The sequence below is a fragment of the Anopheles arabiensis genome, chromosome 2, assembly GCF_016920715.1.
Source record: "Anopheles arabiensis isolate DONGOLA chromosome 2, AaraD3, whole genome shotgun sequence".
Taxonomy (NCBI): domain Eukaryota; kingdom Metazoa; phylum Arthropoda; class Insecta; order Diptera; family Culicidae; genus Anopheles; species Anopheles arabiensis.
The window spans coordinates 71,031,987-71,046,197 of NC_053517.1; the positions used below are offsets into that span (position 1 = coordinate 71,031,987).

The following is a 14,211-nucleotide window of genomic DNA, read 5'->3' on the forward strand; positions in this document are numbered from 1 at the left end:
TCAAGCATAAAACACGCGGAATTGTTCTGGATACCCGTAATTTAGTTTCGCCTTCGCCTGCCAATGTGCACCTATCATTTACAAACCGTCACACGAAAGGTAAAACATGGGACGAGAAAAAAAAAGAAACAGCGAAAGTGCATAACCTAAGAAATATCGTTAACGACTCTGTTCGGTGCTAATTCGTTTTAAATTAATTATATCCAGCTAAGCTGGTTCGGGTGAGCCGACGGTGTGCTGAATGGGGTGTCAGCCGGCCTGCTGGTCGTAGCATGACCGACTTTATCCTGCTGTTCCTATCTTCGTCATTTATTTATTTGTTTTGGGAGATGGTCCGGGGACCATCAACCACTTATGAGATATGGATAATTTGTAGCTATCTAAATGGGTGCCTTTTCACGATGGACGACGACTAGGGCGAGTGTATGAATAAGAGGTAAAAACATGTTAATATATGATAGGTGGTAGGTGAGACTGTTGCTACTGTACGATAAAAGCTCAATTGAGAAGCTCTGGGAGAAACTGTTTCAAAGTAGTAGACTTATGTTAGCACTTCTGGCTCATCCTAATAATTTTTAACGATGCTCGTTTCAAAAGACACAAAATAGCTAAATAAAATTACATAAAACACATCAAAACTCAACGAAACGGTAGACAAATTCACAACAGTAACCATGACCGCATGAGCACGATTCATCGATCATACGTTTGGTCCCATTTTTGGCCGTCAGCGAAGAAAGCTGCTGACAATGTACAATTTGTACCCGTTTTCCTTACCGTGCTGATGTCCTGTAACGAAAAAAGAAAAGAAAGAGCGTTAGTAACGAATGCAAGTAGAACACTATGTTTCGACCGAACCAGAAGCGATTCGTATAGAAATGTTCCCCAAACAATGCCAACTAATGTCACCTCTCACGCGCCAATGTGTGTTTTCTTCGACTACGTTCACCGCCTGACTGTCGTCAATAAACTGTAAGACAAATCACCTGATTACGTGTTTATGGAACTGTTAAAATGGTCACGAGCAGTTCGATGACGGGTTTTGCCACCTTACTGCCGGTCTCGTGGCAGACCGCACGTTATTTGTGATTTTTGTCCCCTCACCATTTCCCGACTGCATTATCCCGTCAGCTTATCTGCATCGTTCGATCGCGCGAGATTGAAATATGGGAAAATTAATTTAAATTCATATTTTTACGATTCACTCGCGTTCGTTCGACTCGTCGTCGCCGTCACCGTAGTCGTCGGCGGCGTTGCTGTGCGCATAATATCACATGGGCCCCGGGGGTACAAACAAACTCCTCTGGCTGACGTGAATATGTAATTTCCGAGGTTCCGGCTTGGACTCACACTTCGCGTGCCTTCTTTGGTTTTGGTTGGTAAAAACCATAACGGACATAACAAATAAGTTGAGTAAGTGTACAGCAACGAGAAGCAGGGAGTGAAAGAGATAAAAAAAAGTTCCGTGTGACACAACTAGGATACATAGTTTTCCAAGCCTTGTGTGGAGAGAGCGTTAGTTTAACCTTCCAAAAGGCCAAACAAAAGCAACCTCTCTGGGTATTGTACACGCTCACTATCACATGGTCAGAGCCAATAAACTACAACTCTATACACAGCAGAGTGGTGAAATTTATGCATTGTAAATTATTATATCGAACCATGTTTAACTGGCTAATAAAGCATTTAATTTGACTAGAAATAACTTCATCGCTTGACCAGTCTGAGACGGGTGATCCCTAAGCAATCGCAGCGATCGCACCGTGCTGGTTTATAGATTCGTCAGTAGTAGGGTGGCCAAACACGGCGGCGATGGGCAACCCAAACCAGCACGGAACGAGCATGGTGATGCATGCGTGCGCAGGAATCCGTGTTTATATGTCCCTGGGTAAAAGCGGGCTAGGCTACGGTGTTTAGTGGAAGGCTTTATAATTGGAGTGAAGCGGTCATCTCTTTTTTCCGGCTAGGGAGAATGTATACATTTTTTTCGTCTGTTCCGCGTCGTGAATTCTATCCACGGTCTATCCCCGAGCCTATCGTTCGTAGTCTCCATTGCCACCTGCCCCAAACCTTCTCTAGGCGCGATGCTTTCGTTCTTTATATGGCCCGCAATTTAGGTATAGCAGTGTTTTTCGGGCCCCACAACAACCATGTTTATGTTTTATTTACATGAGCAACCGCAATAAAAAATTCAAATTTCATCCAACGACTTTTTCATATTTATGAAACGACAACAACAAAACCCCGCGATTGAAATAGTTTCTACCTTTTACGGGCAGGTGTTGGACGCGGATGACAGAGAGGAACTGAAGAAATGGCCACACGGCAAGCTGTCAAGCAGTTTGCCAACGTACGGGAAATAGGTGTCGAGTCACATGTTTTCGGATCTAGCAGCAGCTCCACCACTACCATCACCACCTCCAAACAAGCAACGATTCGCTAGCGACACAAGTTGCGATGGGAAGTAAGACGCCGTAGGAAATTCCTATTGTGGTGGCCTTCAACGATTAGTCCAATCCAACACACAAAAATGCAACATCGATTAACTCCAGCTGGGCGTCGAGATTATGCTATGGGCAACGCTGTGAGGCTGTGTGTGGGTCAATCGTTTTATTCTGGGCATCCCCACTCCTACCTAGCAGCCGTCTGCCTCTTGTCTCACTGGCAGGAACGGGTTCCCAAATTGTGCATGATTTATGGTCGACTGGCGAATGGGTCCATGAGCTAAGGGAACGCTTTGCCTTTGGCCAATAAAAGTAGGTAGGAATGTACAAGAAAGAAGTGTCAATTCATAAATATTTGATTAATGTCAAATCTCTAATAGAGTAGAGCTAACCACGGACCGGGTCTTCGATTCAGTTTTGATTAATATTCTGATTATTCTAATTTATTCTACTATTTTACGGCACGGCCACGGTATGCCATATGGTTGATTAGAATATTCTTCGCCATTGCTACAGATCCACTTTAACCATCATGGGTTTGAAACGAGCTCCATTTGATAACATACTTATGTGACAAAATCTTGCAAAATAGACAAAGCTAACGATAATCTAGTAAATAGATCATAAAGCATTCTAGCCCGCAGTAACATTATGTATAACTTATGTTTAATTTCACGAATTAAAATGTTGGAGTGAATAGAAAATACATGTTGAAAGGATTTTTTTCAACAGCTTTCTATTATTTAAAATAAAAGAACACATATAAGTAAAATACAAATTAAACCAATATCCTAAATACAAGATTCTTTTCGTAAAAACAAAACTATGGGCTGTTCTAAACATAAATCATAAAAACAATCTATTCAGAATATCATAATTGTAACCATATATAACACGCATGAATCGATAGCAAACATGTTTTTTTTAAAATAAAACCAACTTCACACCAGCCACTTCACACGTATTTTGGAGCATTTCGCATAGTTTAGCCACGCTCGAGCTGGTTTCTTTCTTCGTTGCATCCTAACGTTTTCGTTTGGACCCATGCCGTTGATGTATTAAACATGCACCACACGAAAGATCAAACAGAAACATTTTGTCTTAATTATCCACATTTTGTATGAATTAATTGTTTCGTTGTAGGTTTTGTGTGTTGCTCGGCACGAATCTCAAATTGCTACATGTCAAATATTATTCATGCAGTCCCAAACGACAATAGGCTTTCTTTCGAGCCTTCTGTTCGTCGCTTGGCTTATTGTGATGATTTGGCGGTACAAAGTATAAAAAAGAGAAGGTAGTTTGAAACAGCAAAAACTGTAAAACAAATAAACCAATCGTTATGCTTGAGCCAAAAACGCGGGTGGCAAGCACACCGGCGGTAATACATATTTCATGGTTTTTCATTACGAAGGCATTTATAAAAAAAACATTTTTAACACTTTTTTATTAAAATTCTTGCACTTTATATTTTTTCTTCTCGCTAATTAAAAATTCTAATGTCAATTTCATTGTTGCTGTTCAAGGGGGCCCCGCATCTGAATTGGAAAGAAGGTATGAGATTAAACTTTGCCTGCCCGACTTTGGTCAGCTACAGTGAATCTTGATTAGGGGGGTCTATTTTAATGCTTATCATAGCGATCGTCTTCGTTATCTCTTCAATCGTCCTATTGTCGACACCGGTGGGATGGTTGGCATTAATTTTGCTCAACTCCTTCAAACAAAACACCGATACAGATACACGGAACGAAAAGATTTGTTGAGGTTTTCGTTGTTTTGCAGACGTTACCAAAACAGAAAGGAACTAAGTAATAGCGGTTGTCTTTCCCATGCTACAACAATTTTGCAGTGCATAGCTTTGGGTCGTCGCTTGATTAAACGCAGTCCGAACCTAGATTCCCTTGAACGTTGAGCAACAGGAGTCACGAAACCCGGTGGTAAGGAAGCAAGATTACATCATTTTGCTGGTAATCAAAATAATGATTACATATTGATGAATGACGATAATTTAGGTGCCCTCATATAATAAACATTTAAGTAACGTATCCCGTATTTATTTTCTTGCGCCGGAGCAACAACATCAAAACAACGAATGCACTGTTGCACGCGGCCTGGATGGTTGATTGTGATATGTTGTTGTCGCTTGTGCAGGACAGAGTTGTCGAGCAAACATACCCTTGTACGGTACCCACCGTACAAGCGGCAGAGGTGCAATTCGTTTTGATGTTTAATCAATTTTGAGTTAAACAAACTTGCTGCACAGCTCCAAACTACCATTTTCTTAGCTATTTCTTCATTTAAAGTTGGCAGCATTGGTCGACGTGCTATAAGGCGATTTGCGCCGTGTGGGCTTTCCGTACATCGGACGCGCAACATGCGAGGTAAGTGCATGATTGGGAGGAAAATAAAAATTAGTCAAAAATTGTTATAGGTAGTCGGGAGTGGAGATATTACGAGTCATTTTCGAATCTGCTTTGTTATTAACTTCCAATGCCGAAGTTGATTACAACCTGCAAGGCAATCCAGCCTGTGCGTTGGTTAGGGAGGGCATATTGCAAAACTGCACATGCGTCCGCGAAAGCGTATCTGATAACATTTTTAGAACTTAATCAACGAAAGAGAAGAGCTATTAAGCTGCATTTGAAGGTGAGGTAAATATACAAATTCCATAAAATTGCATGTTTTTGGGACATTAAAAATCCCTTCCCAAAATAGTACTACAAATAACCAAATAACTGTCGTATTTATCACAAAATAACTAAAACTAAACTTCTGATAGAGAATTATTACCAATTTAATTGCACAACATATGGATCTATACTCGCTACTTTCACGTTATGGACACACTGTTCACACATGACACATTTTGCATACATATTGTCAAATTTCTCACAAAACAGAACGCTCATTATTAATTACACATGGGAAGTTACGCAAATAAAATATGCACCGTCTGAAGACTGCCTATAGAATTATTTTATACTGTATTTAAAAAAAATAACAAAGAAGGAACACAAAACGATTGATGATTAAAACGATCTACGCATCAAACGATAAATAGTTAAGCAACACGTACGTTTTGCTTGTTTCATTAATAACCGAAGGTTCGGCAAGCCCGCAAAACCTGATCGGGGAGATGCTTTTTTTAAAGATATTTTAATTACAACACCCAAACAGGTGAATCGAGTGACAGTTTTTGACTCATGCTATTTTTGAGTGTAAGGCTTGGGTATACATTCCATTTCTTTTGGTGCAGTCTTGTAACTTGTGAACGTTTCAGAATGGTAAAGAAAGGGGTCGCATCTTATGCTTGACCCGTTTTCCACAAAAGCGATGGTGTGTGTTTTAATGTCCGCCCGTAGCAACATACGTTAACCGCAACAGGAGCGCTTTTTGCAGTTGTGTTTGCTTGTGTGAATGCTTTCAAGTTATGCAGAATTATTATACAATATGATTAGGGAAGCCGATAATGCCTAAAACATGCTGTTTTACACCCATTATCGTTACGTTACATAATTATCGTAGAAGCTACGTACCCACACCGATACATGGTCACCGTTTGTCGTGTCATGAGTTTGTTGTATTGAATCGAAATGGAAAACACGAAAAAAGAACCCGTAACCCGCAACGACCGTTCAATACATCCTCAAGTTCCGAGAACATAGAAAGGTTTTTATTTTATTAATCGATATAAAAGCTTCTAAGCGTTTGCGTGGAACGAAATAAAATAACGAAATGCCAAAGAGGCAGCTGACATAAAAACAAACCACAAGACACAGGGAAAGGTCTTTTCTTTTAGACTGTTGCATACTCGTGACAGATCGCTGTTGACAAAGTAAACTTTAAACCCTCTAACTATCGGTGTGTCAATTGTTCAGATAACCTGACGTAGCAGCAGGTGGAACCATCCTGGCAATCGCATCCTGGTAGGGATTTCTATTTAGCAGTCTGTTTGCGAGCAAGTACAGCGAAGCTTCAGATTTTCCACGTCCGTCAGAGCAATTGCAGACACTTTGCAATGAATTTAATGCATTTGCTACATCTTGTCACCTATGAGTGTCGGAGACACATCCTCTGGCGGCAATTCCCTCGTGTCGTCCGTAGCTGACAGTCACTTGCACAGTACCCCACACCCCATAGTGCTGGGGCGGGCTTCGTCAGCGAGTTGCACGTCAGTTGCTTCAGAGAACTTTGCCGAAGCAAGACTTGTACACCTCGAGAAGCAAAACTCGTCCGGTGGAATCTTCTCGGTACATGACAGTTCGGTAATTTACGATTTTCTCCCATCGAATTCATCTTGGAGAAGCAGTTTTTGCAATATATCTTCCTTCCCTACACGCTGAAGCCCTGCTGTGGTTGTTGCTACAGTTGCAAATTAGAAGAAACAGATCTGGCTCGACGGAGTGTGTGCGTTTGAGGTATGGAGTGTGTGTGTGTCGAGTGCACCGCACGCCTTTCGAGCTGATAGGGTATGTGTTCTGTCGTTCCCAGCAGTATGACGTTGCTTTCACTTAAAGGAGACTGGGTGGGATCAAGATCAGGAACAAAGTGTGTCCTTTTCCGATATCATCTTACGGCTGGAGAGGAAACAAGAAAGGGGGCTGCATCTTCGTGCGATGCAAACGATGTAATATTATAGCAAAACTGGTTCTACATCGCAAATGCAGAAGGGGCTTAATAGCTGCTCGGTACTTTGTTGATAATACTGCCTTCCGGTTCATGGATTCCAATTGTGGAAACGATAGCATGAACAGTGGTATAATTACACATGGGTGGTATTAGATATTTCACGAATCTGCATACAAAGAAAAACATATTGCGTTCAAAAACTTTTGCAATAAAACAAATAATCTTTGTTCACTATTAACAAAACCGCCTTACATTAATAATGTTTGTCCAACAGTAGTGAGTTCATGTCCATAGTGCTAGAATTTGTGCCCCTACCAAAAGACAAGTGGCCAAAAGTTTGCAGTCAACCATTTACACTTCCGACCATTAGGCTTTCCACTAAATTGGGAAAGGCGTCAATACAGGACTGCTGTACGATTGGATACCATTCCAACAGATGACGATACCGATAGCATCTCTGGATGTGCAATGCATCTTCTTCGAGATGCATGATGGGCCTGTCGAAAGATGCGGCGCTAAGACAGCGGTATGGCTGTTAGACAAACCTTATGTATAAACAAAACGCAAGAAATAGGAGGCGTTCGGCAAAGAAAGTTCAGCATGCTGAGTATGCGACATGTGGGGAGCTACATGAAAGACGATATTTCCATATCCATTAAGCATGATCTGCCGCAATCGCATGGCTTACAGCTATCGTTACTCTATGGGTAATTTCTGTACAATCTCTTCATTTGCCACTGTCATTTAAGCAGCACGTTGTGCGCGAAATCATGGACCGATTACGGTTGCGGAATGTCTGCGGTCGAGTGCCGGAAAAGATGAATTGCTTACCGGATGATAGAATTATATCTTGCTCTAAAGACCAGTACCTTACAGCTAATGTTGCAAGGATTTGCAGGTCCTTAAGAAGCCAACAAATGATTTCACACAAGCAGAATGACTGCAAAGGCAATAGGAGAAGGAAGAACGCTTCCCGTTATCCATGTTAAACTAGTAGGGAAGTACACATTTCTTGAAGACTGAAACTCATTCTGTATTGTCTAGTACGATTACGAATGATTTGTTAGAGGATGATAACATAAATTGTTACTAATTTACGGTGCACAATTCTACACTTGATCAAGCAAATTAAACTTCTGGGTAAAATGTATCCGTCTCTTAAGAAGAGTTATAATGTGATGAAACGTATGTCATTGTAATTACGTTTGAATTGAAATCAAACCTCAGCCACTATGAATTTAACAAAACAAAGAATGCTGTAGAAGCAGAATAGAGTTTTACCAATTACAAGAAACAGTTGAAACTGGGATCGAATTTGAATAACAATATTAATGTACACAAGAATGTAAGGGTATCGTTCGTGTCCATTTTCGGGCATTCAAAATAGCATATCCTGCGCCGTACCAACCAATGGTTCACCTTTTTTGCCCGGGCGGATACAATCTGATCGCAATCGGTATCATCTCTCCTACGCAAAGATGCATTCGTTTAATTTATAGATTTTGTATTCCACATGGCATAAATCAAAACGACATAATTAATTGATAAAAATTACTTAATTTTAGATTTATGTCTCTTTTTATTCAGGCAAACAACGGAAACCACGCAGTGGAGTAAAGCAAAAGACTTGAATCTTAAAAGAGCTTTCGCCCGCAAAGATCGAGACCGAAGAAAAGCAAGAATGAAGGAAGACGATCACGGTACGGTGGTGCTTTCGACCTGGGTGAATGCTCTTTCACTCGAGCACCGAGATTTCTCATGTAGCCGTTTCGTTAATGCATTGCGAGCGGCGACCATTTCCTATATATGTATCATATTTGTGAGCTCAGGTGAACCACAGGAAGTAAAATACCGCACGCACAGTCGGCATTGTACGTTCTTGCGGATCCGTTGCGATCTGGATATACACCACCGGCTACGATACCGGGCCGTAGTATCTTCCTCACATTCAATGAAGCCGCCACCGTTGCAGGCAGAGATTCGTTTGTCTTTTCTTGGGCTTTTCACTTTGTGCCCCGAACCGGCAAGCGTTGCTTCGAGGAGAAACATAGTCCTTATATTTAAATTAGATTAAAAAAGGGTGTAATGATTCATCATAAATCACGGAACTAACGCAAAGTATGCCACCCAGCCGAAGCTATTAATCAGATGTGAAATGTTGATAAAAATGATTCACTATAAGATTCTACCGATGTTCCATTATTGAAATGTTACAGGCGTCTTATCTTTGGCGGCCGCTGCGTAAACCCGAACCCGCGGTGCGTCGGTAGTAAGATGAATGGAGATGCGCTGACTACACTAAAAAAATATCAGGAGAAATATAGACTAATCGAAACCCCAATGTATCATCGTATAAGGAAGAGAAATGAGGATAGAGCGCTTTGACCTGTAGCTGATTTATTGCAATTAGTATTCATTTTCGAACCGAATCGATACAACAATTTAGTACATAGAATAAAAATGCACAAATCGGCATCAACAGTTCATGCGTCGAAATAGGTGATGTGCTTTGGCAACATTACCATACGCTCGTATGGTTATCGTATCACTTCCTATTCGATTGTGAACCTCAAGAAAAGTGTCGAATAACCCGGAGCTAGGCTGGCCTGTGCTTAGTAATCGAAGATATAAAAAGATGTAAAAACAAACGGCCTGAACGGTGATGGTGGCCATTATGGGAGCATAAATACGGAAAAGAAAAAATCAATGCATACCGTCCCTTGTTTGACTCTTAAAACACGCTGTGAGAAGAAAGTTCGATAACAAGCAAATGCACTCAAGATGCTAAGCGCAAGGAATGCTGTTATTGGCGGTGCGATTTTTTTTCTTCGAACCAACCATTCCTTCCTTGCTTCTTCTTCAAAATGCCTCTGCATGCCTGGGCCTGATTCTGGACAATCCTTTCACACCGTCGCGACCAGACGGGCAACACGACGCAACTAACACCACATGACCGCTGTTGTGGGAGCTGCAGCAGGATATATGGTAATGGTCATAAAGCTAAACGCTTACAGTTCATAAAACTGTTGTTACCGCGTGTCGTTTGCTACGGCTTTAAGATATAGGAAAGAGAAGATTGTTTTTTTCCTACAATTTTTTGTTATTTTTTTATACTAAAAATAATACGATGGCAGTTTGCATTCGCCAACTATGCTATTTACACAACACCCTTATGTTGAAATATGAGTGATCATATTCCTCCAAAACAGCTGAAGCGATTCTTCAGTTTAATATAACTATTGGAACACCAGGAGCAAAGATAATGCTTTAGTTATTAATTATAGACGCAAATAAGTGATTATTTTCTGTGAAAGGAAGGAATTTCTGTTCCATTTGTTCTTTATTATCTTGAAATTTGGATAAATACATAAATGTTAAATACATAAACACGTACAATATTCTTTATATAAAGATATGATAGACTTAACCGTTGACTGCTAAGAGTTAGCTATATAGTAAATTGTAAGAAATAAGAAATTGGTCGGGAAGTTTATCAAACAAGTATGAAGAATAGAATAATCATTCATTAATCCGTATGTTTGTATCACGGTGGATCATCAATACTGTTACTAATTTGGTGCAGGAATGGTAACCCATCTTGGTCTGCCTTTATTACTAATAAAGTTCGACTATCAGCGACTTATTAATTGTACATAGCAGGATAGTCATTTCTTCAAATGATATGAAAGATACTATCCATACAGGACTAGAGCTTAGAACGCCTAGGTTAGTAAGTCGCGTGAGTTGACGACTGTAACATTAGATCTGTCCACGATCATCGATACACCGACAAATAATTAGCTATCAGGACCAGTGTTGCGAACGGTTATAATCGTCGACACAAAATTTTATATAATTATAATTTTTGAAGCATTGCGTTCGAGATTCATGCTTTCATTCGACAAACACGGATAAAAATATCCTTTGACACGATGATAATTTTCTGGTACATTCATTTCACTTTTTGATTTTTCCGTACTTGAAGTGAACTTTATCTTCATCGGAAATGGGTCCTATTTTCGTGTTTTCGGGTAAATTTCTACACTCATGATAACCTGCCGACTTACACCATTTTTTTGGTTGGCTGAGTGAAAGTATCAAGTGGCTCAGTTGCTAAATATTAGTAAATGCACGATCAAGCAGTTCTGGCGTCACATGAAAAATGTTAAATGACATTAATTCTACTTTTTTGCAATCATATCATCGCAAAAGCACTGACTATTATTGCTCAAATGATTGTCGCACTTGGAAAGTCATGTCATGGTAACCACAAATATCATGAAGGATTAATGATTTCGACAGCCGCTTACTGCGAATGTCATAAAAATGTCGACAATTAACAACATTGATCGGCATAATCAGGACGATATCCAATACTTTAAATGCAAAGCGATTAAATACAATTTACTGTATTATGATAAACTTATATTTAAGTTCTATTTACTACATGAATTCCGGTCTAAATACAAATCAACCATTTTAATTAGCGACCATGAAAGCAGCTTTACGAGAAGTATTTTGCAGAATTAACAGATCTAAAAAACCTTTATAATGTCTTATCATAAAACACAGTCCACGTAAATGGGAGAAATTGCGTCTACGTCACATTTAATGTTAGCTTATAACTAGAGGTCTATTTATATGTTATAAATGATCATTGTTATACATATCTTAATTTAATTATAAGGTTGCCGATTAGACACGATGGTCCGTCGGTTGTGTATGAAATAAATAAATAAATAAAAAATAATATATACGTACATACGACCATACGTTATAGACTTTTTCATCAAATAAACATAGAAACAGTGTTGTTTTCCGTTCGCGAACATTCTGTTGACACATGGATGAGCAAACAAATCAAAGGGAGGCAAGCATGAGCAGAAGAGCTACCTATAGTTTTTTCACCCCGCAACGTCACGAATTTTGCACGCCATGTTCTCGATCACTCAATTTAACCGTTCCTAGTGATTTGCGTTTACGTTACATGTTCGTACAATGGCTACCGGCCGCGACCGTGCAGCACCGCATCCTTCGCGGGTGCTTATTATACGTCATTAAATGAGTACCGCACCACCTAGACGAGTAGCCGGCCCGCGATCGTGGATGGATCATGGATGAATTCTTTTTTCCATGCCAAAGCCACCCAAGTGCGAAAGGATACATTTCCCTGCCATTCTTTGGTCTGGGAAGATGCGCTTGTCAGTTGACCATCGCGGGGAGAGCACCGCGTATGCACCCGTTGTTTATATTCGCCTCGCTCACCTGGCTTTATAGGCGATTGTTTTATCAGGTGTAGCCGCAGGATGCACCTAACTGATGCACCTCGAGACGCTGCAGTAAAACAGTAATTCATGCCTTATCAATGGAACAGTGCAGTAAGCGTTGAGCACGAGCAGACGGAGAGGTTGGCTGCCGAGGGAAGGATGTTAATTCTAAAAAACACAATTTTTCTACGAATTATTCAAATGAATTAACATCATTTTTGTTGCCATGTACCACATTACACTATGTAAATTGCACTCGCGTACTCCGCAAGACAAGCGTACAAAACTGACGGACTGATGGCTGCATGGTTGGACGCGGGCGGGTTTGGAAATTGTTTTACGCGAGAAAATGCGCGAACGATTGCAGCAGCAACCGCGCAACGCAATGTAACAAAAGAAGGAGGGATGATGAAGCCAAACGACGAAAGCTAGACGCACAAAAACGACTACAGGTGGAGGCCAATGGTAACAGCGCAATACAGCGCGAAACAAACAGAAATAATAATAATATAAAGGCATATTAATGTTAGCATATCAAACAATTAAATTCGCGTACGCATTAAACGGAAACGGAAAGCAAACATGACCGCGGGGGACGATGCAAGTGCCTAACGTGCGAGTTGAAGGGCATCGAATGAGAAACTCGTCTGCAGGGAGCGGCAGACACGCCGGAATCTGAATGAAAAGGGTGCGTGTGCATGATCAGTGTGCCGGTGGGGTTCCGTAGATGGGAGCCGGGTTGTGTTTTGTTCGTGGTACGAGTCCAAGGAAAACTGTTGCGCGAGCTTTTCTTTTCGATGCGCTCGGAAACGCGAAAATGATGTACACTCTTGTAGCCGTCTGTCTGACTGACGAGCAGCCTGGTGTGGGGATACTGTTGTGTGCGATTTGGCGTTTCCGTTGGATGCACGTGGAGGGTATGCTTCACGTACAACATAAGACCTCTCGACCACGTCACGGAAGATTTGCCTAGTTGCATATGATTGCGTTTGATTTATAAAATGGTAACAAAAACCTAGTTTCTCGAGACATGAACCACGGTATCAGACGAACGAACGAAGCTGGTGTTTGCACAGGGTATCGAAAGTATCAGTCGAGACAATGGTAGGCAGACGGGATGCCAATCCAAGCCACGAGGGTAAGAAAGCAGCAATAACATGCCATACACGTAGGTTTTTGTTATACTTCATTCGTGGTCAAAACAAACGTGCCAACATAGTTTTCCCCTACCCATTTCGGATTGCTACACAGGGACAAAATGAATACGTGCCTCACATAGCATTGTCGAATGTGTGGAAAAGAATACACTGAATGTTGATTGGAGCAACCTCATTTCTCATACATTGCAAGCCATTCGATTACATTTCATGATCGCCTGGTGAAATGTTATAGCTTCTCGCATTGCAATTAATGCTTACACATTACACTGTATTTATATGTATGGCAAATAATTTGCTTTCGATTGCACTTCGGTGTCAAAAATATAACTTAAGTAAAATATTGAGTTTTGATACGTGACATGTTGTTTTATTTTATACCAATACCCACTAAAGCATAAACATTGAATAATTTTACAATTTATCATTTTGGATTCGCGATAGCAACGTGTCCTCAAATCAAAAACAAAAATGCATCCTATCTTTTGTTACCAATATTTAAATATTGATCAGTACGTTTTTTTACAATTTACCTAATATTTATTCGTGCTGGAATATTCTCTATGCGATAAGAGACCCGAAGAATATCTTTAAATAAATACCATTGAAGCCGGTCTCGTAGTACAGTCGTCAACTCGTACGACTTAACAACATGCTCGTCATGGGTTCAATCCCCAAATAGACCGCGCCGCCATACGTAGGACTGACTATCCTGCT

The 14,211-nt window shown here is 40.6% G+C and overlaps 1 protein-coding gene across 2 annotated transcripts in view; it reads right to left on the reverse strand.

Moving 5' to 3' along the window:
• The window catches only part of LOC120908401 (ankyrin repeat domain-containing protein SOWAHC), a 94,722-nt gene that overhangs the window by 41,681 nt on the left and 38,830 nt on the right, over positions 1–14,211 (reverse strand). For both annotated transcript variants that reach the window (XM_040319355.1, XM_040319356.1), the window contains exon 5: positions 778–789. In XM_040319355.1, coding sequence (XP_040175289.1) covers positions 778–789 — 12 coding nt within the window. The remainder of the gene's footprint in view (positions 1–777; positions 790–14,211) is intronic.